Below are 25,943 nucleotides of genomic sequence, written 5' to 3' on the forward strand. Positions count from 1 at the left end.
GTCATTCTGAAGCACAGGAGCTTTTAACTTAATATCCCTGATATCCTTGTGAGAAGAGGTGGGTGTGGAGACAGCCATTTTTGATGGTGGAAAGAGATATATCGAAGTGATATATCTACAAAGCAAAGAACAAAAAAGCTCATTGGCTAATCCCAGAGGCACACAAAGCTCGCTCGGCTTTACACACACCTTTATTTCAGAATTTTATATTGTATCCCTAGGAGACAATGTATTTGTGTAATTTTAAGGAACTCATTTGTGATGCTTTATTATGGCAGACATAGGAAAACAATTCTATACTTAAAGCCCAGTGTTTTGTGATTTGGTAAATATCTCTTAAATCAACCCCTGTCTCATCCTGACTTGCCAATTACTCCGCTGTGATTCTTTATACCGCCCGGCAGCTGCTGGCTAGGAGGCACGCCCATTCTTTCACCACTCTCTCAGACAGCCCTCGTCTCTAACGTTTCCAGCAGAAATCTTGGATATTTCTAATGAGTTTATTGTTTAAACATATACCCACCCAATTCCCATTATTCAGACTTGGCTCTTTTGCCCAAGATAATCACAGCATGTCAATCAGTCTGTCTCTCCTACACCATTTGTTTGCTTTGTTTTTCTTTTCTTGTGAGCCATTCTGCACACTGTCTTTCTATTAATACTCTCAAAGAAAAATCGCTAATCTTGTCAGTCTTTTGTACGGAATCCCTTAATGAGTTCTCCTTCTCAAAGAGTAATGCTTACACAACACTGTGAGGAGTCCCCTATGCATATCTTGTTCTAGCTTTTGTTTTGAGGTGTTCTAAAGTCACTATCTGTACTTACTTGTATGTGTCTGATATGACACATGCTAGATTGTTCATCAGTTTATTGGTCAGAATTCTTGCCCAGTCTTTCCCCCATTAACTAACTAACTAACTAACTAACTAACTAACTAATTAATTAATTAACTTACATCCTGATTGCTGCCCTCATGGCCCCTCTTACACATTCCTTTTCCCCATCTTCATTCCCTTCTCTTCTGAGAGTATGGAGTGCTCCCTGGGTATTCCCCCACTCTGGCATGTAAAGTCTCTTCAGGTCCAACTGCATTCTCTCCCACTGAGGCCGGACAGGGCAGCCCCTGCTCCAGTTGTTGGGGAACCTGCATGAAGACCTAGCCGTACATTAGCACACATGTACAGGGGATCTAGGTCCAGGTGTGCTCTTTTGTTGATGGTTCTTTCTCTGAGAGCACTAAGGGTTCAGGTTAGTTGACTCTGTTGGTCTTCCTGAGGAGTTCCTATCCCCTCCAGGTCCTCCAGTTCTTCCCCTAACTCTTCCATAAGACTCCCCAAGCTCTGTCCAATGTTTGGCTGTGGATCTATGCATCTGTTTCAGTCAGCTGCTAAGTAGAGCCTTTCAGAGGACAGTTATGCTAAGCTCCTATCTGTAAGCATATCCAAGTATCATTAATAGTGTCAAGGATTAGTGTTTGCCCATGGGATGAGTCTCAAGATGGGCCAGTTATTGGTTGTCCTGCTAAGTCTTAACCTGTAAGGATTCTTTTTTTTTTTTTTTTTTTTTTTTTTTGGTTTTTCGGTTTTTCGAGACAGGGTTTCTCTGTGTAGCCCTGGCTGTCCTGGAACTCACTTTGTAGACCAGGCTGGCCTCGAACTCAGAAATCCGCCTGCCTCTGCCTCCCGAGTGCTGGGATTAAAGGCGTGCGCCACCACGCCCGACCTGTAAGGATTCTTAAACTCATTAAGCATGACTGTCAAAAACAATCTCACACACTGGTTCATAAGTTCTCTCTCTTCTGGCACCTCCACAAGACACTGTTTTACTGGGTTGCATACAGTTGTGTGTACATCCATTTTTCTCATTCTGATGGTGAATTCCTCAGAGGTTGGTACAAAATTAAGATTTCATCTCAATGAACGGATGACAGCACAGACAAAGGGTTAAGATTCACTTGGGTTGGTTTAGGTAAAACAAAGCCATCAGTTTCACCAGTAAGGTATTAATATGGCACAATAGTTTCTGATAAAGGGTAGACTGTCAGCAGCATGTTTTTCAATGAGAGATGAAAAACAGCAGAGAATGGGAGAAAATGGAGGCATCAAGATAAATAGAGTGGTAGTTAGCTCACCAAAGTGTTCAGTGATACGTGGTGTTTGTAACATGGGACAAAAGGAAAAAGAATGGAAGGCCTAATGAAATAATGTATATTGTATTAAAGTGAATTAAACATTTTATAATAGTTGAAAGAGTCAATGATGTTCAAAGGGGAATGAATGAACAGGGAACATTAAGAGCCAGGCCAATTAACTCAGATACAAAGGAAGTTCAATGCTAGACATGCCAAGTTGGAGATAGATGATAGCTTGGTACACAGAGAGCCAGCATATCTTTTTTTCTTCTAGTCTCCAAAGGTATTTATTATAATTTTTTTGAAGAAAGGCGTTCATTTTTATGACTGTTGTGACACAGTGCTCAAAAACCTTTGAAGTACAATGATCAATTGGTATTTTTACACATGATATAAAAATAGTATGCTGATTGATTGGAGGTGAGGTTCCATCCTCCAATCTGCAGATAGTAGTACATGAAAATCAAAAGGAAATCGAAGATTAATAAGACCAGTCTTTGTTAAGACATCATAACTTCAATCAGAGTAGGATTTTGATGCCCAAGAGGATGGCTGCAAAGCTTAGAGACTCATAAACAGAACAAGTTTTGAAAAGATTATAAAGGATGAGGCACAGTTGCATTGCACATTATAAAAAAGAAATCAAAGATAATTTTAATGTATTTCCAGCAATGTAGAAAGATTCTTATATGCATGTATACATAAAGATAGATGCAAAGATAGTCATTGAAGCACTTTCATAATGGAGACCACCTAGTCACAAAAGTCACTACTATACAGTGCAATAGTATTGTGACACGAATTGATAAACCGGCATATCTTGATACACAGAGATATTCAGCAGCTACAAAATAGAACTGACACTCTGCTCTAGTTCACGGATAGGATTGGCGTCATTTTCTCAATTAATTTTAAAGGAAGTGGCTGAGAAGAATGGCTTTGTTGTGAAGATGGCGTGCTTTAAATGACGAAAAAGTAGGTGTCAACCAGCTTCCATTGCTCAGAATCTACCAAGATTGTGAACTTAAAGAGAGGAAGGGTTTGCCTTGGCTTCCAGTTTCAGAGATTTCAGTGTGGGGTCAGCTGGCTAGATCACTTTTGGGGATAGAGAAAGCACTGCATTATGGCAGGAACACACATGGTGGAGGAGGCCTATCAACTCATGGCTGTAACAGAGAGAAAGAACAGGCGTGTGTCCCATATCTGCCTCAAAGGTACAGCCTAAGTGAGTGACTGGAAGATTTCCCACCAGCCTCTATTTTGTAAGCGCTCCAACCCCTCCCAATAGTGCCATGAGCTTCAGGCCAAACCTTTTCCATGTGTGCCTGTAGGAGACAGTTTCCCAAATCATAGTGAAAGCTCCAAAATCTTCCTTTCGATCCTCAGAATAGCATGTGAAAAGAGATTTCTGGATCTCCCTGAAACCTTGTGAAAATACTATCTCCATTACCAGAACCTACTGGACAGGAAAATCATGAATTACGTAAGAGGACCATGTGGTGCACTTTAGAATGTTAAGGTTAAAAAATACTATCCTGGTACCAACACATTAAGCTGTACAAATCGTGAATACAGGAACAGCGTGAGCATTTAAATGATGCTGATGAAGGGACTAAGACCCTGGTGGTTTCTGAAGGTGAGTTAGGTTGTGGGAGCTCATTGTCTCCTCTTGAGGCTCAGAACTTGCCGAATCCTTGACTTGTCAGAATTCTGTCTTAATTGTTCATCTTGAGACAACATGCATACTGTGCTGTAAAGGAACAAGACTATGTAAACCAAAGGCAGAGAGCATAAATCTGCACACAGAGGAAACTTTCAAGGGAAAACCTTACAGTGAACCTTCCTCAAAGACAGGTATTAGCCTCAGGTACTGATAAATTTGCTAGATGTTTGGCTCTTGATTCTCATGAGAGAGAAAGAAAGAAACCTTCTTCTGTAAAGTCTCAGGACTGATCTTATTAATGTTTTGTTGTAGGCAGCATTTTAATGATCATGATCCTCCTGCCTCCACCTCCTGAGATCTGGGATGACAAACAGGTGATACCACACCTAACCACATTGTTGATTTTAAATGCTTGTAGCTCTCCACTCTGATAGTTAGCTAGATTAGGTTAGACTTATGCATATACATCTGCATCGATCTATGGGTCTAGAGAAATCTGTAGGAAGAGAAGTCACACTCTTCTACCTGCGAGATGACGTTGCTTCTGGTCCATTATTTTCCTTTCTTTCTTCCTTTTGGCCAGGTAATCTTTATCTTGGAGATAATTAAGATAAAATGCCTCTGACAAATGAAATCAGTATAGATTCCTGTTTCTTGGCAGCTTTTATGGACATAGCTGAGGCTTTCAGTAGACTTTAAAAACCATGGCAACAAATGCCTTCGAAGGGTAATCAAAGGTTCCAAATGGTTTTAATCGCTGGTGGTTTTTTCTTTTCTTTTCTTTTTTTTTTAATGCTACCACTTGGAGTATTCTTCTTCTTTTCCACTTTTTTGTTCATCTGATTGGAATTAAATTTCCAATTTCCCTACTAAGTGGTTCTCTTCTGGTCATGGCACTGACTATTTCCATGAAAGTAGTAGCTTGTGCCCATGTATAGTGCTTAAGCTCATCAACAATCCATTAAAAAGCCCTATTTATGAATGGCAATAATTTTCCACCAAAATTATAGACAGGCTTTAATGGGCACATATTCAAAGGGTATTAACTAGCTCTCAAAATTATTGGCTACATTGTCCTTACAAGCCTTACAGTGATGGTCTAGAGTCATAATCCTCCCTCAATTCTCTGTTCTTTGTAGAAAATGACTGTTGACACCTTTATATCCTTTAAAAGTGAATGTCTTGCTCTCAGACATCCACTCACTCAGAGGAACGTATAATTTGAAGAACAGGAAGATCATTTCTGGGCCACATCCTATGCCATTGCTGCACCAAACACGCAGGCAAAACTGTTACTTGCCTGGATGTTTTTGTGGGGAAATATCATACACAAGAACAATCTATTTCATAAAGCTGCTGTCCAGGTGTGGAACCTCTTTTTTCCTTCCATGTTAAGCCTGCAGCATGTGTGGGTTAGCGAGCAGAAGATATTCATGGCCCGAAGAAAGACACAGGGAAGGGAGGATTGCTGTTTCCCCACACGTCCACCTTCCCCTAGATGAAATAAAAAATATGTTAGTCTTCATTTGCTAAGAAACAAGGAGTGGGAAACACAATTTAATTATTAAATTACAACCTCTCCCCATAATGGGCACTCATTTTCTCTACTTGTTTTGAGAAGGAGTAAATGGATTTTAAATCTTATCCAAATGTGCATTATCCTTATTTGATGCACTTGGCAGTTTCAGATCACTTGTACTAGGACGTAAAGAGTGAATGAGATTGAACGGAATCCAATTACTTAAAAATGCATGGGTGAGTGACTGGGTTACGTTTATAAATATGATCTGTGTGGTTAAAATGTAAATGCAATCATTTTAAAGTGGCCAGCCCTCTCTATGGTCCTTCACTAAGGAGTGCAGAAGATATTCTCCTTATATTCCATGGAAGATAAATTATAGTTCATAAGGTGATCCAAATTTGTAATGATTTGTTCCTTTGACACCTTGGAGGTGGTTTCTTCTGATTTCCAGCACCTGCAACACTGTTTATGCTCTCAGAGCTGCTGTAGATTCGCTGCACCCCCACCCTCTCTTCCAATTCCCCACTCTCCTTCCTTCTTCCTTCTTAGCACTTATACCCACGAGCACTTTCCTGCCCATGTTCCTCAAAGCTTCTTTCCCAGAGAAGACTAACTTGTTGAGTTAAGGAATTTATATTTTCCTGTTGCCTTAATGCATCAGATATTTATTTTCTGGCATTTCATAGTAGCACTATGAGAAATTTAAGAATACAACATGTGCAATCTAATGAAGGATTCAGCTGATCACTGATAGAAGACTATGCTAAATCACACAAGATTTAAACTCAGCACTAGAAGAGATGCCCCACAGCTTTGGGGATGGAGAAGAGACTCTTATAGAAACGTTAGGAGTTCAGAGTCCGGGTGAGAACAGTTCTCTAGAATAAACTAGACAACACTATGGAAGAAATAGTGAGTCAACTAGCATCTGTCCGAAGCACATTAAAGATGTCTCTTTCATTGTTAATATCCTGGAATTTGTTTTTAGTCATTATTTGCCTAGTCCTGCATGGTCTTTGTAGTAGTACAACATTAGATAGTATGTTAGAACCCTCTATGCTTTAAAACTACTTGTCACATAGAGTCTAACACATTCTGGCTGTATCGCTCTCTCAATGTCATGAGCAATAAGTCTCTTATGACAAATCCAGAATTTGGCTGGTGCTGTATTTCTGGGCTGTGTGAGCCATATACTATTTCAACTTAGTTTTAAAACTTAACATGGGAATGGTATTAATAAAATATTAAGATACTCCCTCCACTGTAGTAATAGATAATATAGTGATGGTGGAAATAAAAGTACTATGTTTTATTATCATATAGAGAAAAGCAGTTGGTTCCAAGTAAAGAGCTGTTTGGGTAATTATAACTTAGAGCCTGTGACTTTTATGTTTGTGATACTCTTGATTTTTTTCCTTAGTTATTTATGGAGGGTGTTTGTCTTAAAACTCTGTGTGTGTGTGTTGATGTAACAATGTGTGTTTCTCTGTGTGTGTCTGTGTGCTTGTGTCTCTGTGTGTCTTGGTCTATGTGTGTGTGTTTGTGTATAGGTGTGTTTGTGTGTATGTGTATTAGTGTATATGTGTCTATGTGTGTGTCTCTGTTTGTGTGTGTGTCTAATTGTGTGCATGTGAGCGCAGTCACCCACAGAGGCCACCAAAAGGCATTGGATCTCCTGGAACTGGAATGATTGTGAGCCACCCCATGTGGGTGCTGGGACCCAAACATGAGCAGCACATGCTCTTAACCACTGAGCTCTCTCTCCATCCCCAGTCATGGTGTGAACATTTGCTAGAGACTTTTCTTCTCAGAGGTGACTATGCTTCCATGCACATGAGCCATCAGAAGATGGGAAATGTAATACCCCATTTAATTCATAAAATCATGGTGGTAACAACTGGTCTTAGAGAAGGTAGAAAATTGATAAGCTCTCATCAATTGTATTACAAAGTGTTTGTAAGGGTCCTCTTCTTCCTCCCTATGTTATTTCAAATACTTTCCCTATGGTAGGCACTTTTAATTAAATGCTGAACACATAAGAGTCAGAAGAAACATGTGAATCTTGACCCCGTCAATAGGCTCCTTCGTCTTATGCTGACTGTGTGCCTCCTGACTATAAATCCATGAAAGGAGCTGAGACAGAGACATGGATGCTAGGAAATCTTTGGTGACAAGGTGGCCTTTCTATTTTTTTCTACTTTCACTCCCATATCTCTTTATCAAATCAGGACACCATAGACACCTGCCTTGATTTGAACTCCATTTTTCTGAGAAATAAAAGTGCTGTCAAGGGCTCTACAAGACAGCTGTTGCTGATGAAGTGCTGTATTGGTGGCTGATTTTTCTGAACAGAATGTAAAAGAAAGGATTTGTGTCAAATATTTTTTATAAGCCAGTTCCTTTTATGTGTATGTGTATATACTAGTGCATATATTGGTACATTTATCATATATGTATTCATATACATGCATATTTCCTATCTTCACATCTATCTATCTATCTATCTATCTATCTATCTATCTATCTATCTATCTATCTATCTATCTCCTGTTTCATCTATCAATATCTATCTGTCAATCATCTATCTATCTATCTATCTATCTATCTATCTATCTATCTATCTATCTATCTATTTATCTATCTATCTATCATCTATCTATCTCCTATCTCACCTGTCAATCTATCTATTAATCTATATTTGTCTATCATCCATCCATCTATCTATCTCCTATCTCTATCTTTCATCTATATCTTTCTGTCTCTCAATCATCTCTGTCTATCATCTATCTATCTATCTATCTATCTATCATCTATCTATCTATCTATCTATCTATCTATCTATCTATCTATCTATCATCTATTCATGTACTCATCATATATCCCTCTATGCTTATCTACCTATTTATCTAAAGTATGTGTGATATTTGGAAATGTGTCCTTTAACATATAAGTAGCAACTACATATGAATTACAGGATCATGGATAACCTTTGATTTTTATTTGTCAGCATTGTTATTTTCTCCATACGCTTCCATTCCTCACACAATAAAACATTGATTCCAGATGTGGTCTGCAGCTGATCAGGTGATTTAATTCCAGCATACCGAATGCTGTTTTCTCACCGTGTATCCCAGAAGTCTCCATTTTATACTTTGAAAGTTTCTTATTTTGTTTGCAAGATGATAAGGCCGCACTCAAATGCAACTTTCATTTCATTAGTTGTGAGTCAATGTGGAACTGTATTGAGTATTAGTATTATATGTATTGTATTATGTAGCCAGCTCCAGGAGACTATTCTTACTCTGGGATAGGGAGAAATCCTAGTGGAGGAGACGAAAGCCCTTGTGTTAATAAACCCATCAGGAGTCTCAGTAGTTAAAGCTGCAGTAGTGGCCAACCATGTGTCATTTTGTCAATTTCCCAAATTGTGATATTGATTCTAACTCTGTATTCCCAATTGGGATGGAAGAGCCAGCTGTCAGCAAGGTAGCTGGACTGTTATCAGAGGGATTTCTGTCACATACCCGCTTGCCCCAAGCTCTGTGCATATTAGAAGGTGCGCAGGAAGTAGATCTATGTGTTCATTGGCCCAGAGACAAAAGCCACCCCTCCTTACCCTTTGCTCTGACTCCACATCAATGTTATCAAAGCAGCTTAGGAATAAACACTATGACTCTTCCACCTTAACATCTTCATCTGGGAATGATATAACTTTTGTTCTAAAAGCAGTTGGTAAAACCGTGTGAAAGTTACCTTGAGTATCTGAAAAAGTGGAAAGCAAAGAGCTATCTATAGTCACTTTAAAGGATCAGCTGATGCAACAACAATCCTTTGTAGAATTCTCCTCCTGGGCATTCTCCTCTTATTTGCCTCCTATTTCTCCCCCTCCCCTTCCTCTCCTCCTTCTCCCCCTCCTCCTTCTCCCCTTCCCTGTCTCTCTCCCTCTCCCCCCATCCTCCCCTCCCTCCATCCTCTCCTTCCCCTCCTTTTCCTCCTCCCCCCCCTCCTCTACTGAAAATAAATCTAGTTATATTCAAGGTTGTCTTGGTTCAGTTCCCCTCAGCTGATCTTCTGGGGTTACACCTGAAGCTCCATGGAGTGAGCTCAGCAGTGGTGACTCCTGGTCACGCTAGGGTACCTAGAGATATAGAAAGGTACCTTCTTTATAATAATGTGCCTTTAAAATGGCCTGCTCCCCCTCTCTCTACCTCTCCCCCATCTCTCTCCCTCTCCCCCTCCCTCTCCCCCTCCCTCTCCCTGTCCCTCTCCCCCTCCCACTTCCCTCTTTTCCCTCTCCCCCTTCCCTTCCCCCCTTCCCCCCCGACTAAAAGCAGAAATAAAGTATTCTGTTGCAGTAACACAAGTTTTGGGATGGTCTTTGTGACTTTCTTTTAGAGATATTCAATTTTCTACATGATTCTCATAGTGCTAGTCCCCTCCCGCTTAAGTTAAGTGCAGTTTCTGAGGTCATACAGACTTTGTTAAATAAAGTATAAGACCTTTTCAAAGGAGATATTTAAAAATAATAATGGCAATAGCAATTCTACTATCGAGTTTCTTTGCTCTTGTGTTTGCCTTGCCTCTGGTGAAGTGTGTTGTGTGTGTATGTGTTTATCACTGAGATAAACAAAGCAAGATACAGAAAACTGATGGACCATGGGATTCCAGAAAGGGGTAATGGGATACAACAAAGGTGCTGTGTGGCCAGACCTTCTTCTTGCAGAAATGAAATTGGTGTTTCTGAAGGAGGGACATAGTGCTTAGGGGACAGAAGTTATATCAAATTTCCGGGAGACATAGGATTAATGATATGCTAGAGATATTTCTGGGGTGTCAAGTTAGGAAGCCTAAAGAACCCTGAAGCTGATGCTTAAAGCATTTCAACTATGATACATTAGAGCCTAGCTAAGTAGGTAGACAGGCTTGTGGCCCAACCCCACTGTGAGTTCGAAAGTGAAGGAGAGAACCAAGTCCTGATTTCTGTAGTCACTGTGCCTTCCTTCCTCCCATCTCAAGATTCAGAGCTTGACAATGAGAGCTGAAGATGAATAAGAACAGGTGGTGTTTGTCTTTCTGCATCTGTGCTAGCACACAGTAGAATATTTTCTATTTAAGTCCTCTTACCTGCAAGATTCATTTTTTTTCTTTAGAGCGGAATAGTTTTCTATATCATTTATATATCACATCTTTGTTATCCACTCGTCAGTTGGAAAATATTTAGGTTGTTTTGATTTCCTAGTTTTCCTGTGAATGGAGTGAAGAGGAACAAGGCTGAGCAGGTACCTGTAGAGTAGTCTAAAGGGTCCTCTGGCTGTTGAGTCCTGTGGCTGTTGAGTCCTTTGGGCGTATGTCCGAGAGTAATATAACTAGATCACATGGTAGATTGTGTTTGGGTTTTTGAGGGTTGCATGTATGTACTGGCTTCCAGAGAGGCTGCAACCAGTTTGTGACAATGAACGAGGATTCCCTTTCCCCCACCCCTCCTGTAGCATTTGTCATTGGCCGGTTTGTTGATTTTAGCCTTTCTGGCGAGGATAAGATTACATCTCAAGGTTGTTTTAATCTCTATTTCTCTAATTTCTAAGGGTGATGAGTATTTTATAGCCATTTTTACTTATTTTTCTAGTGAGAATTATCTGTTTAGGTCCATACTAATTATTAAGTGTGCAATTTATTTTCTGGATTTTTTTGTGTGAGTTCTTTATATATTCTGGACAGTAATCCTCTGTTAGAAATCTAGATGGCAAATCCTCTGTCTTGCCTTGTGAGCCTCCTCCTTATTCTATTTTATCTGTGCCAAAGACTTCATTTTTCAATTGTTAGCCTCAGTTCCTAGGCCCTTTCCCACACCTGTATTTTGGACGCTATTGCCTATGTTTTTTTTTTTTTTCTGGCAGTTTTATCATTTCTGGTTTCAAACAATTGTTTTCATTCTAAGGCCAGATGCAAACTATTAGTTCATGTTAGGTTGTTTTGAGGGAGACAGCTGTATGTCTCAGACAGTTTATACAGGTATGCCATAGTTCTTGGCTATTTAAAAGGTATTTGGATACAGATTTTGAATATTTTGAGACTTGCTGGTTTTGTTAGGCACTAGCAGAATTTCCAGCTCTGAAAGTAGCATTATCTGATTGGCTGATTGTGGTAGGTTTTTTGTTTGTTTGTTTTGTTTTTGTTTTTTTGTTTGTTTGTTTTTTTGACTTTTGTTTTTTGTCTTTGCCAGGATAAAGAGTTTCAGTGCCATTTATACAAATACAACCTTACAAGATATATGATCCAAAGACAATTACTTAAGGGCAAAACCCCTGTTTTATTACTAAGAAATGATAGGTTATAATAGACTTGTTTGAGGGTGTTTTCTTCCAAATACTGTTCTAAAAAAGTTGAGCAGCGATGGTCTGGAGATTTAGTGCCTAATAATCATAATGTTTGTGAGCATTCAATGACTACTTGTCCTGCTCAAGGCTGTATGTTATGCATCATCTCATTTAACTCTCCCCAAATTTATGGTAAATCAGCACTCTGATTTATCCTTATTTTACAGATGAGGAAACTAAGGTATAGGAGAAAGAAAGCCAATATAGAAACCAATTAGTTTGACTACAGAACCTGATGCTTAGCATAGGGATCTATTGCTCCCCACAGGGATAGGATATTTCTAAAAGGGGTGTTGCAAGTAAAGAGGACCACTAGGCTGTAGCTGACTCGTTGTGCCCATAGGCTAATGAGCAGCAGAAGAGGACACAGTTGTTTGTAACTATTCCGATTGCTCAGGGGAAATGGGGCTGTTACCAGACAATGAGCTGAGTCTAGGATGCTCCATTGTGCCTTCTTGCCCAGTTTAGGGCAAAAGTGAAGGATTCTCTATGTTTTACAGAGAGGAGATTTAAAAAAAAAAAGATGGATAGTGGGTCATCTTAAAGCACCAGGCAAACTGGCAGGCTTGGAAGGGCAGTAAGTGAATACTGTCCCCAGTGGAGGGCTTTGTGACCCACTGGACCTGGGCAGCTTGGATGCTGCACCTGTATTTCAGTATCTGAAGAAGCCAAAGCACAGCCCACACTTTCTCTGATTCTGTGGTAAAACACGGTGGCTGCTTCTCGCTTACCAAGGTTCTGATGGTGAAGTTCATTGCTTAGCCCATGGGGGGCAGAACAGAGGGGTGAGGACAAAGAACCAGAAAGGAAATGGAAGCTGCTGATGCTGGCCTAGTATTGTTCCAACGACAAGCCTGTGTTTCCTGGGTGACCACCATGTGTTTACTCTTTACCAGGCTACTGGGCCACCACGACATACCTCACAGATATTGTCTCTAGGCTTGAGGACTGTGCACACCACCCTGGGTGACATTCACATGCCAATCAACCCATTTTTCTTTACGCATCCTTTAACTCTCCAGTGGCCACAAGATGAACAAAAACTTTGCATGTGTTGACCTCATCTGTTATTTCTTTTTCTTCTTTACTCTCTTGAAATTACTTGTAGAATTGAAGTATTATTTATTAAAAAGGAGGGTTTTTTTTTCCATCCACAAGACCATGGGGAAATCTTGAGGCCATTGTGCTAAGTGTTAAAGAAAGAAAAATGGCCAAATTGATTTACTCCAATAGTCAGACACAATTGTTGAGGTTGAAAAAGTAGATTAGCCGGTCTCCTTTTTTTTTGAAGAGGTCGCAGTCAAGTGAAGAAAATCTGTAAGGTCTGCACCATTGCTACAGATATGCTAAAGAAGTCCCTATTTGTGGAATCTTAAATGCCTGACTTTCCCATCCTTCCTTTTCACTGGAATGTCTAGGCAGAGTTTTGCCTAGAATAGAACTTGGGAGAGACTCTCAAAGATCAGTGAAATTCTTACTTAGCACTTAGTAAATCAGCAATCCATTTTTTTTTAAAAGGGTCCCAGCAGTTTGAAGGACCTCCATATCTTCATACTCTGCACTAATCTGATCTCAGCCAACAATCTTTTCCTCTCTTCCTAAAGCATTAAAATGACCCTGAGCTGGAGCACAAGCTTATCTTCGACTGTGGAACCAGACCACTTGGCAGAACCGGCTCAGGGTCTCTGGGTTTTCTCCTGTCTCTTAGATTGCAAGAACATTTTCTTTTCCTTCTTTCTCAGGGTGAGAATACTTTGAAATTCTTGCTACCAGTTCTGGCCATCAGGGTTTTATCTTTAAAGGAGTTGATGTGGTAAGAAAGCTTGGAGAACTTTCTGGAAGCAAAAAGGACAAAGAAGGAAGGCCAGGAGGTTTGGGGAATGCTGCCTGCCTTTGAATTAGTCACCCTGGTGGTTGCACCGTCTCCACCTTTGTTTAAATCTTATCTACCACCCAACTTTTTCTTTGTTCACCCCTCAACCTAGTCCTTCAGACCTTCTAAAATCTGGTCTTGGGGCAAGGCACCATGTTCTCAGGGTGGTCAAAACCCTGTGCTGGATATTATAGGAGCAGGAGGAGCAATTTCAGAAGGTCCTATTCTGGACCGCACACCAGCATTTCCTTGTGTGTGGAGCTAGGAGAGGCATTGTTGAAAGCGACTCATTGTCTCCAGGGTACTGTGGTGAGGTGGTGGTCACTGATCCCATCATGCTTTGTCGCAGCTGTTGGCTTGATTCTGTGCCAGGTGCTTGAAACAACTGTGGCTTAGCAGATGGGCTATAGAGACCGGACCCAAAGGTATCACGTCAGTATGTTCAGTCAATTGGGGTCTTATAAGGACAGAGAGAAGTTCTTCTGACTTCATTTTTTATGAGGAAAAGGAAACTTTCCAGGGCTGTTTTCTTTCCTAGAATTCCTTCTTTCAAAACATCTTTGGGGAATATAATTGGATATTAGTAATACTTTCTGGTTCACTTAAAAAATAAAAGCAAAATGCAATTTATAGGTGGGTGTTGCTTCTGATAAAATTAATTAGAAATAACTCATGTGAAAATAGAATTTGAGATGCATGATTAAGCATCCTGGATTTCTTTTTCTTTTTCTTTCTTTTTTTTTTCTCCCTTTTTTGGGTGCATGCTGCTACATACAGATGTGGTTGTGAAATAGTTCAAATCAGGGCCCACTGAATGTCCTCACTGGACTTTTAGGAATGTGTGCACTGAGGCAGCCAAATTTTATTTCATTCGGTTTGGCTCATTGCACTGGCTGTGAATCAGAAAGTATTCATTTTAATATCTGAGTGGAAATTTATTTACAAACACACGACTGCAGTTATTCTTTCAAAGGGCTTAAAGTTTTTGTTTAATTTCCTCAAAAAATTGCTTTCTAGTTTTTCTTTCCATCTGGAGCTTGTGACAGAATATGTTGAAGAGGATTTTCTAGAATTAAAAAAAAAATACATGTCCTGATGCACAAATAAATGTAATCTTTCGTGTGGTTCATCTTTCCTGTTTGGTGGGAACGGCGGAGCTCAGAATTTGTCTGGAGAGGATTGCACTGCTGATTCTGAAAGGCTTTTCAAAGATAAAGTGATTTATTTAGCTGTCGCATGATTATTATAAGCATAATTTAATGCTTAAATGTTCTGAGTTAATATTGAGTTCTTTCTTCTTAGCCAATCATGGCAGTATTCTAAAAAAAAAAAAAAAAGAAAGAAAAGAAAAACCCAAAGACCCACGAATGAGACAGATCTGCATTTTAATGATGGGTCTACCATCTACCAGCCAAGAGACCTTGATCAAGTTAGTCAGATCCCTGGCGTCTCAAGTTATGACTCTGTAATTGGAGCAACCCAGCTCATTGTTTGTGATACTGAGATGAGACACAGAGCTGAACCCACCAAGCACATTGCTAGTTTATGAGAAGCCCATGGCTTATGCTGCTAGTTAGTCAGTCCTTGGCCACAGAGATTGTCACATAGAACCGAATCAGAATAGGATCAATCAATCCAACCTTGATTCATCTTTCTGCTTTCTCACATTGATACTTAGGACAGCTCCAAGTTTGTTTTACAAAAACCATACACACCAAAAGTGTAGTAGTTCAGCTACTGAAGGTAGATTTAGGTTCATTTATGTTGTATGAGCAAAAGTTGTATGAGCAGATTGAAACTGTGCCTTTTAACCAATAACTCCCTCACTTCCCTGAGGAGCTTAAAAGCCCTACTCTTTCCCCATGGTGTGTCTCTGTGAGTGGGACTACTTTAGGCACTTCATGTACACAGAGTCATTTTTATCGTTTGTGTCTGACTTCTCTCACTTAGCATTATGTTTTCCAGATCCAACCATGCCATCGTATACATTAGAATTTCAATATTTTTAAAAGCATAATGTGAATTCTGTTATATTTATATACCACCTTTTGTGTATTTATTTAAGTCAGTAGACCCTGCGTTTTCTCTGACTTTTGGCTATTATGAGTAACGTTGCTTTGTCTGTGGACATACACATATCTGTTTGTATTCCTGCTTTCAATCATATGTATATGTGTGTGTATGTATAAGTATGATAGAGCCTAGGGCATTGTTTTAGGTTTATCTCAGTCGCTGTGATAAAACACTGATCAAAAGCAACTAAGGGCAGTAAAGGATTTATTTTGTCTGATGGGCTGCATCAGTGAGAGATGGCAGGGCAGGGACTCAAGCAGTAATTCGAAGCAGAAACCAGGGAGAAATGCTGCTTGCTGACTTGCTGAAAGGCTTATGCTTAGCTAGCTTTCTCAGGACATTTTAGCCCAGGGAATGGTGCTGCCCACAGTGGGCTGGGATCTCATATCAATTAACAATCCCTCACCCCCAGACATGCCCACAGGCCAACCCGATCTTGGCAATCCCTCAGCCTCCAACTCCTCTACTCACTGAGTGTGCACCTGAAAGGAGAATTACTAAGTATTTTGCCTCCAATTTCATTGTCTTGGTTTTATTATTTCATTGACAACTATCTGCTTGACAGCTGGTTGATGTCTTACTGAACCCTCCCGACATGTTTAGAATTGTTCTACACCCCCTCTGTCTGCCCTCCCTCAGAAACCAGATCCTCCTCCTGATTAACAGTAAAGGCAATTTTTAAGGCATCCTAGAGCAAAGCAGGACCTTTCACTTCCTCCTTCCTACCTCCTCCTCTTTAGCCCCAGATATGTGCTAATTGGTTTAGACCTTCACATTCTTTTAGCTTTTTGTGCTTTACTACTTAAAGATGATTAATAGCTATTTTGATATAAATTTTTCTAGGGCATAATTATGAATACTTCTTCTAATCCTTCATTTTTTTTATGTCAGTCATTCCCACACTCCTACATTCACTTAAAAATCTTTTGAATTCTTCCCACCTTGTTAAATTCCTTGACAGTCTTCCTTTCCTCCTGTTGGTGGTCCCAGCAGCACTGTTTGAGCCTGGTTCTCAGTTTTGCCTGGCCTCTCTCATAGCATTTTCTTCCTTTGGTACTAGTGATTGATGTGTGTGAAACTCCTAGAATGAAACTCCACTCAATGGGCTGGAGTACACTCAGGAATTGCCCCATTTTCTTCAGGACGTAAGGCAGGGTAGTATCCATGATTCTATGTAAATCATATTGCAGATATTTGGCCTGTGGCTCTCATCCAAATAATGTCATTTTTTTCTTATCCCAATGTCCAATATAAGTTTGTTTTGATACATCTTGCATATTTTCAAAGTACAGGCAGTGAGTGACATCAGCTTGGCTATGTTAGTTCCCTGTTATTCTTTCTAATGCACAAGCATCCTTGATCTCAGAACCCTCATTGGTCAGATAGTTGCTGAGAACCCTACCATAATTGCCAGCAGGGAAACAGATGCTGTTTTTGAACAAAGAGCTTGTTGGACAAGTTGAGCCTTCAGTGTATGAAGGTTGCAGGGATGGGTCAGTTCAATCTCTAATGGGAGGGAGACCTTGATTCAAAATCCATCTGTTTTGCTGGGTGGCTCTGAGCCACTTTAAAACCTTTACACAATCCTACAACAGTAAAATGTGGATTAATATAATTCCCTTTTCATAAAGTCGACAGGGGATTGAATCAAGCAATCCATGTGTTATATAGCACTTGGAACATCATGCTCAGAATGGAAGAAGCTGGTTTTCATGGAGCGAATGATCAAATGAGCTTTGTGAAAGGTTCTCCTTCCTCCCTCTTCTCCTTCTTCCCTCCTCCCTCCTCTGTCTTCCTTTCTCTCTCCCCCTTCCTCTCCTTTTCCCCTCCTTCCTTCCCCTCCCCCTTTCTCCTATTCTTCCTGCCCCTCCCTTCCCCTCTCCTTCCCTTTCTCCTCCCTCTCTTCCTCCCCCTCTCCTCTTTTCTCCTTCCTCCCTCTTCCCCTCCCTCTTCCTCACCTTCTCTTCCCTTCTCTCCCCCTCCTCCCCTTCCCCTTTCTCTTCTCCATCTCCCCCTTTCTCCCTTTCCTCTTCTCCATCCCCCATTCCTTTTTCCCTTCTCTTATCCCTTCGCTCCCTCCTCCTCACCCCACGCTGTAATTGTAAGTCCAAATAAACTCTTTCTTCTATAAGTTGCTTCTGATCATGGCATTTTAGTACAGTAACAAGTGAACAACACTGTGCCTATTTCCCTTAAAAGGCCCAACCTGTCCCCTCCTGACACCTGGGCTTCACAGACAGGTTAGTGGAGGACTAGCCAGAGCTTTAGTGTCTTTGCTTGATCCCTCTATGTGTATACTCACTGAGCCACGATGTGGCAGATATGGTGGGATGATGATCCAGGTGTGGCTCATTGGCTGCCAAGCCTAAGCCCATCTGTGGATTCAGACAAGCAAAAGCCAGCATGGAGGTGTGATGATGGGATACAAAGTAAGCTTGGTTTTCCAGGTGGAGTCGCAGAGGATCCAGTTCCTCAAGTGGTGCACTTCAAAACTGAGCAGTAGCCTTGAGCCATGCTCCTCCCAGGAACATGGCACCGGGTGAAGTAAGCCACCCTCAGCCACGTGCTTGCAGGAGGCCTCAGCTAAATGCACAATGAAAGGATATAAAATAGGAAGATCTGGAAAGAAGAGGGGATTTGATGGGAGGGGGAGGATGGGAGAGGATAATGTGCATTCTGGGTTGGGGGGGTCTTCGATCAAGGAACATCTTATACACATGAAACCTTAAACAAATAAAATTTTAAAATAAAAAAGTGTGAGTAATGGAGTAAAAGAGTAATGAAAGAAGGCACTCCACATCTATCTCTGTCTTTTGCATACACATATATCTACACATATACACACATGTGGGCACACGTGTATAGGCATAAACATACACAGATATACATATACACACATGCACACATATACACATGCACACATGTACACACACATACCCCACTCTCTCTCTCAGTCGCTTTCACACACATTTGTATTTATTTTTTGAAACAGGTGCCTTTGCTTTGAAAAATAATCAAATAGTTGATTTGATCTCCTCTCTTGGTGTCTGTGTGGGTGAGCCTATATGGTAGCGGTGTGGTGGGAGGGTCCAGTGAAGGAGGTGACCTACTGTGATTCTGTGTGTGTGGCTTCATGTTGCGTTGTTGACAGGAGACAGATAGCCGGTGAGTGAAGATGCTTACTGTATTAGTTACTGTGCCTTGCTGTAACAAACTACCCAACAGAAGTAGCTTAGGAAGTGTAGTGGCTATTCCTGGTTGTCAACTTGACTATATTTGGAATGAACTACAATCCAGAATTGGAAGGCTCACCAGTGACCCTTATCTGGAGGCTTGGAGATCCTTATCTGGATCTTGGTATGGAGATCTTGAGCCATAGTGGCTATGGATTCCAGAAGATTAAATCTCCGAGTTTAAGGAGATTTAATCTGGGCTACACCTTTCATCTGGGATTAAAGGTGTGGTGGAACACACCTTTAATCTGGGCTACACCTTCTGCTGGAGACAATATAAGGATATTGGAAGAAGGGAGTCTAGCTCTTGCTCCTTCGCCTGCTTGCCGTGTGAGACTGAGTAACTGCTAGATCCTTGGACTTCCATTCACAGCTGCGACTGAACCATTGTTGGGAATTGGGCTGCCGACTGTAAGTCATCAATAAATTCTTTTACTATATAGAGACTATCCATAAGTTCTGTGACTCTAGAGAACCCTGACTAATACAGGAAGGAATGATTATTTGGCCCATGGGTTTGAAGGACTTTAGTCTGTTGTTGCAAGAAGGCACCATGGCAGAAAGCTTCCATCTGTGGTGGCATGAGTCTGAGGCAGGGCCTGGTGTCTGACTGGGAAGCAGAGTGAGACAGGGCCCGTTAGGGTGTGACTTTCAAAGACCCACCCCGCAGTGGCCTACTTTCCCCTGCCGGACTCCACCTTGGAAACAGTGCCATGAGCTGGTGGGAGACATTTGAGGTTCAAACCGCAGTGCAGTCAGTTTGAAGGATGTGGGTGCATAGATAGGCCTGAAGCCCCAAAACGAGATCTGGTCTGAGGTAGCTGCCAAAATGCCTTGAGGGGGAAAAGTGTCAAAAAAGATAAGTCCACAGTATTCGATTTCTCTCAGGCTACTGCTTGCTTTAATTAGGTCTGTGTTTATCTTCCTTCTGGGTGTCTGGATAGGAATCATTGTTTATTTTTTATAACAAAACAAATCTTGGCTTTCTGAGTGATAATGAGAAAAAACAAAACAGTTGCTATAATAGAGAATAGAGAGAAGGAAAAGTCAAGAAAAGGAAAGTCCTGAAGGAAAAGTCCTTGTGTGGCAGGATCCGTGTGTTTCTCAGGAGCCAGGTTCATTCTGGCTTGTAGGCCTCATATGTGGCCTGACCCTACACTTCGCACGACCAAGCCTTACCCTCCGGAGGGTTCCCTACACTTCGCACGACCAAGCCTTATCCTCTGGAGAGTTTGTATTTCCTTTTTTTTTTGCTCATGATAATAATGGAGCCCAAGGTCTTATATAAGCTGGCAACTGCTAGGCCACTGATGTCGTTCTCAGGCCAAGCTTCTTATTCTTCATGGGGAAGAAAACAGTGTCTAGCTTCTCACCCCTCCCCTTGGTTATTGCATCTTGGCTGGATCCTTTTATACTCCCTCCAGTGTTATCACAAGGCCGTGGTTTCTCGTCTCTGTGTTGAAATTATTGGATGTTTCACTCAGATAATTGAATTGGTTCTCAAAAATCAATTCTACTTCAGTACAGTTTTCTCATATATTATTTTCAGAAGATCAAATAAGGCTTGCAAAGGAGCTGAGGAAACACTTGCTTTAACATTGGGCAGTTACAGACTTATTAAGGGAAATGACAGCTCTGTTGCTTTTTATCTAATATCAGTTGAAGACTTAAAAGTACTCATTGCTGGTGTTTGCTTAGGGAGGATTTGTTTTGACTGACGATAGCAAACATGTACTTAGTAGAATCTTTCTTTTAGTCAGTTTATTGATTAGTCATTTCAACTTCTTTTGAGTGTTGTCAGAGAAGCCCTGCATTGTGGCCATAATCCAGTGCCTCTGCTCTCGTTTTTGCTAAAGGATGGAGTCAGTTACACAGATCCGATGCACTTTTATGGATTAGGCATGTTAGTTCAAGATTTCACCTGGTTTCATGAAGATAGACATCTCCAGTGGGTAGCCAATCCAAACAGGAGAGGCCTCCAGTTGTTATCTGACTCATGGCAATTCTTTCTCCCCTTCTGGCTTGAAAAATACCTGTCTATCGGAGAGAGAGTGAGTCAACATAGTATTTGGTTTAAGTAGTTATTAATTTTTTTCTGAGTCTTAAATGTGTACTTAGTTTTTTTGAGCTAAAATATATCGATATGTTCTCTGTAAACACCAGAAGAGGCAAACCACTAAGGATTTCCTTAGGGTATCAGAATAATGAACCATTTTCCTGGAGTTTGCTAACTTTAAACCCAAATCAGCCTTGTTTCCGGTCTTGTGCCTTCCTCAGCAACTCTTCCCTATTAATAAAGACAATTTAAAAATGGCTATTGTGCTTTGGCAGAGTGGTACAAGCCTTTACTGCAGGCAGATCTCTGCGAGTTCAAGGCCAGGCTGGACTACATAATGCCACTCTGTGCTTGGATTTTTCAGGCAGTTTGAGGTTTCTGACCAGTTTCAAATTCATAGTCAAGCTTACTGGCTTTACCAGTCTCTCTTATGTAAGAGAAAATGTTCGTTTACATGGTGGCTTTTATAAAATACATCTAAAATAGAGCCTTGCATTTCTTTTAAAATTCCTACCCCAACATGTTCTAGTTGGGGCTTATTCTTATGCTGCAAAGAAACAAATAGTCCTGTGTTCAAACATTTCACTGTCTTGCATCTTGCCCCTTATGAACAGGGGGTAGAGGCCTGTAGAATGTATTTCAAGTAGTACATGCAATAGGTTTTCGCTTTGTTTTGAGAATGGAAAACATGCCATTCCCTTTGTCTATAGTCCAAACTGAAGATTTCCCCTGTGAAATGTTTGGCATCACACATACTTCATATGGGAGCAGCTAGAGAGAGGTAACTAACTGTAAAACCCAGGGTTGTGTTGAGCCACTCAGGAGAGGTAAGGGAAGGAAACCGAGTGTGGACATCTCAGAGGAGTCCAGAAGGGTATAAAGGCCATTGACATACTGTGGACGTTAACATGGAGGCTTGCCGGTGTCCAAGGCCAATGAGAATCATTTGGTGAAGACAACCAACAGACGAGAGAGGAGAGAGGATTCATAATTAGAGGACAGGACCAATCCCTTGACATACATTGACTCATTTCTGAAGTCTTAGAGCAGTGGTGCAACAATTATAAAGTTTTATATACATGTATGTGCGTATGCGTACATGTGTGTGTGTGTGTGTGTGTGTGTGTGTAGTGATAATGTTTTCTAGTATAGTCAGGAGGAAAATGAACCTTAGGGAATGACCAGCAGCCCCTAGCTAGCAGTAGACAGACTAACTTCCACCCCGCCTACTTCTCTGACTTGAATTTAGATATTCTGCACTTTATCTGAATCTGAATATGTAATTAGTTGAAGAGCCCTCCTTTTTCTCTTCAGAATTCTGAAAGGTTTGATTTACAACAGTTCTTATAGGTTTGTTTGTGTGTGTGTGTGTGTGAGTAACATGAGAAATCCCATAAAACTCAGACCAAACCAAATGAAAAAGCAAAGCAAAGCAAAGCCCACAGAGGCTCCCCCTGACTTGGGAATATGTCCTATAGCATTTCCCTGCAGAGTGGGGGTGCTGTCCAGCGGCAGGGCACTTATCTAGCACATGAGAATCCCAAGCCTCCATCTCCTGCACCACAAAACAAAACACACTGTGGGCTGTGCAGCTCAGGTCATGTGATGGGGAGAGGCTTTGACCAAACAACCACCAAAGCAATAGTGTGAGGCCTTAATTAAGGGTAAGAGCCTGACCTCTTATATTTCCTGAAATGATACTAATTTGATCCTCTTACTTCCATTAGGACACAATGACTACATGTGTCCAGCTACAAACCAATGCACCATTGACAAGAACCGGAGGAAGAGTTGCCAGGCCTGCCGGCTGCGCAAGTGTTACGAAGTGGGCATGATGAAAGGTGGTGAGTACAGCTCCCTGAGCTGGGGATGGCTGTGCTGTGGATGCTGGGTTGCCTAGCTGAAGTAGCCCAAGGCTGGCTCTTAGGTATCAAGTAGAGGCTTAGTAAATCTCTCTCCAATTTTAACTACTCTTGGGTTTTTATTGGGGGGAGGGCGGTGTTCGTGATACATAGCATTTTCTTTTTAAGTTGAAGCAACTAAACCCAAGAATTCTAACATACTATTTAGTGTTTTATATTTCCAAGGTAAAGATTGCATTTTACAGCAAAGGCACGTGGTCGAAGGAGGACTATGCCATGTCTCCCTCAGGGAAGGTGTTGCAGTTGCTATTGATACAGTTAATGCTACATAGATGAGATCAAGTGATAAACTTTCCTCAGTTGAGACTTCCGCATCAGAGGACAAAACAGCTGCCATGTCTCCTTTATCAGTGCATTCGATGGAGGAAATCAGCATTCCCATCAAAAGGCACTGAAGAAGACAAGTGGGCTCCATCCTCAGTAATCCCTGTGTTTCATGGCATGCTGGAAGTGGTTGCTGGGCTGCTGACACCCAACAAATCTCCAAGCACCCAGGATTTGCCACACTTCTTTATCTTGTGGTTGCTGGTGGGCGGGTGCACAGGCATGCACTCCCCTTGGCTCCTTGTGTATTCAGTCTCCCAGGATTTTTGTGCATGGGAATTTAGAGTAGAAATTTCTTGGTGGATTGTTAAATAATCCTAGATGTGGTTATCTACACGGTTCTCTTGAGTCCTTGGGATGGAAATCTGACCTGTGGAACCCCAAATTTTGTCTTGGGTACCTTCCCTGTAGTGAGAGAGAATGAATAGGAACCCGCACAATGGACGTCAAGTCCTAGCTGCATTCAGACGTCTCCACGGTGACACTGATGGAAAAGGAAGCTGGAGGGGAAGCTTCTAGAAGCCAATAAAGCTTGTAATGAGGGCATGGACATATGTGGAAGTCAGAGAACAACCTTAAATGTTGTTGCTCCAATATCACCCATGATTTATTTCCAAGACAGCATCTCTCATTGGCCTTAATCCTCTCAACTGGGCTACACTACAGTAAAGCCTGGCTTCTGCCTGTCTCCATCTCAACATTGTTGGGTGTTATCATTAATACTTTGTCTCACTGTGGTGGCAAAATAGACTGACAAAAGCCACTTTAGGGAAAAAGGTTGATTTTTCACCTTGCCCTTGGAGGGTAGATTCTATCACAGCAGGAAAGGGAGGGCATCAGAAGCTAGAGGTGTCTGACCACAATGCAGCCACAGTCAGGAGGCAGAGAACTGTGTGTGAGTAGTCACAACCGCTTTGTTTCTTTCCTTTTATGAAGTCTAGGACCTTATCCCATGGAATGGTGTTACCCCAGAGTTTGGGTGAGACTTTCTATCTCAATTAAGCCAGTGTAGAAACTCCCTCTAGGACATGCACAAAGGATTTGTCTCCTTGGTCCTTCTAGACCCTATCAGGTTGATAGTCAGTCTTAGCCATCACTTTAGGATTACAAGTGCTCAAATCCACACTCAGCCATTTTCATGTGTGTTCTGAGGATCACACTCAGGTCCTCAGGCTGTCCACAGCTAAGGCTGTCCACAGGAGCTTTGCTCCCACTTAGCTGTGTCCCCAGCACACAGGAAAGCTAAGCTTTAACGGATTAGTACCAGGACAAAGAGGGAGAAGGAAAACCAGGAACAGAGCTCAAGATGAAGGAAGGTGGAGTTGACTATGACATGGCTTCCCATGAAAGATGATTTTGTTTCATGGCTAGAATTTGGATGCAGCCCTTGGAATGGTCTCTTAGAGAAGAGTTGAAGTGTTGAACTTAGGCTTTGTGTGAGGTATGACGATTTGTCTTAAAGATCAGCTTGAATTCACGGGGTAATTAATTCTAAGAATTGAACAATCATATTAAAAATGACACCTTGAGTCATAAATGGATTCAATATTTAAGGACTTCTTCATCTTTCTTTGTACTGGAAAATTAGTCAGGCTTAATTAAACTCACAAAAAGCTTCTACGGTGATTTGACAAGTGACAGGAATGTAGCAGATGCATGAAGAAAAGTTCAGGCAGGAACAGGATGAGGACAGTGGGTCCAAGTTTCTTCTTTGCTAACTGCAGGTAACTTAAGCAGGGATCATTCTCTCTGAAAGATGCAAGAATGGCTTTGTAAATGTGTAGAGCATTTTGAAAAATGTGACGGCACCCATATGTTGACCCCACCTTCTGAAAAACTATTCTATTATTTTTGTTCCTAAGTAATATTCAGACAGAGCCATCCTGGCTATATAAATATACATATGGTGCCCTTGATTTTGGCCTAATGAAACATTTCAATTTACAAAGGCACAATGTAAGACTTCTGTTTTCAAGTAGGAATGCAGATAGATGTCGGAAGATATGTTAAGCCAGCCTGTGTCGGCACACGTGTGTGTGTGTGTGTGTGTGTGTGTGTGTGTGTGTGTGTGTGTATGAGTGACAACAGAGTGAGTGTCTGCATTAATGTTCTACAAAATGCTACCCCCTGGGAGGTTTAAATGACCAAATTAATTTTCTCATGTTACTGGAAGCTGAATGTCTAAGGTTCACATGCTAGAAAATTTGGTTTCTGGTTCACATGTTAAAAAATTTGGTTTCTCTTCAGACCTAAGGTATCTTTATATAGCATTTTTCTCTGTCTATACATTCATCTCTCTCTTTCTTAGAAAGACAACAGTTCCTGCAGTTATGTGCCTACCCCTTCTGGTTTCACATAATCTTTTAAAAAACAGTTTTAAAATTTAAATCTAGTAAACATGTGTGAGTACTTTGACTGAGTATATGTCTCTTCACCAATTGCATGCCTGGTACCCATGGTCAGAAACAGGTATCAGATCACCTGGAACTGGAGCTGCAGATGGTTGTGAGCCTCCATTTGGGATTTGGGAATTGATCCGGGTTCCTCTGGAAGGGCAGTAAGTGTTCTTAATCTTCAACTCACCATCTCTCCAGTTCTGGCTTCATTTAATCTTAATTATCCCCTTAAAGTACCTGTTCCGAGTATCATTTTGGATGCTTAAGGTTCAATACATGAATCTTCCTTTTGGGGGTAAAATTCACCACTTTACAGCCTGGCTATAAGAAAATACCACAGATCTGTTGGCGAAACTATATAAACCAGTCTTGT

At 41.2% G+C, this 25,943-nt stretch overlaps 1 protein-coding gene across 9 annotated transcripts in view; it reads left to right on the plus strand.

The window, feature by feature from the left end:
* The window catches only part of Esr1 (estrogen receptor 1), a 387,455-nt gene that overhangs the window by 146,624 nt on the left and 214,888 nt on the right, over positions 1 to 25,943 (plus strand). For 8 of the 9 annotated variants that reach the window (XM_085842602.1, XM_085842605.1, XM_021173934.3 and 5 more), the window contains one exon: positions 22,656 to 22,772. In XM_085842602.1, coding sequence (XP_085698728.1) covers positions 22,656 to 22,772 — 117 coding nt within the window. The remainder of the gene's footprint in view (positions 1 to 22,655; positions 22,773 to 25,943) is intronic. The other variant, XM_085842606.1, reaches the window with a different exon arrangement.

Source organism: Mus caroli, unplaced genomic scaffold (genome assembly GCF_978045245.1).
Source record: "Mus caroli unplaced genomic scaffold, Mus_caroli_1 scaffold_9, whole genome shotgun sequence".
NCBI classification, from domain to species: Eukaryota; Metazoa; Chordata; class Mammalia; order Rodentia; family Muridae; genus Mus; species Mus caroli.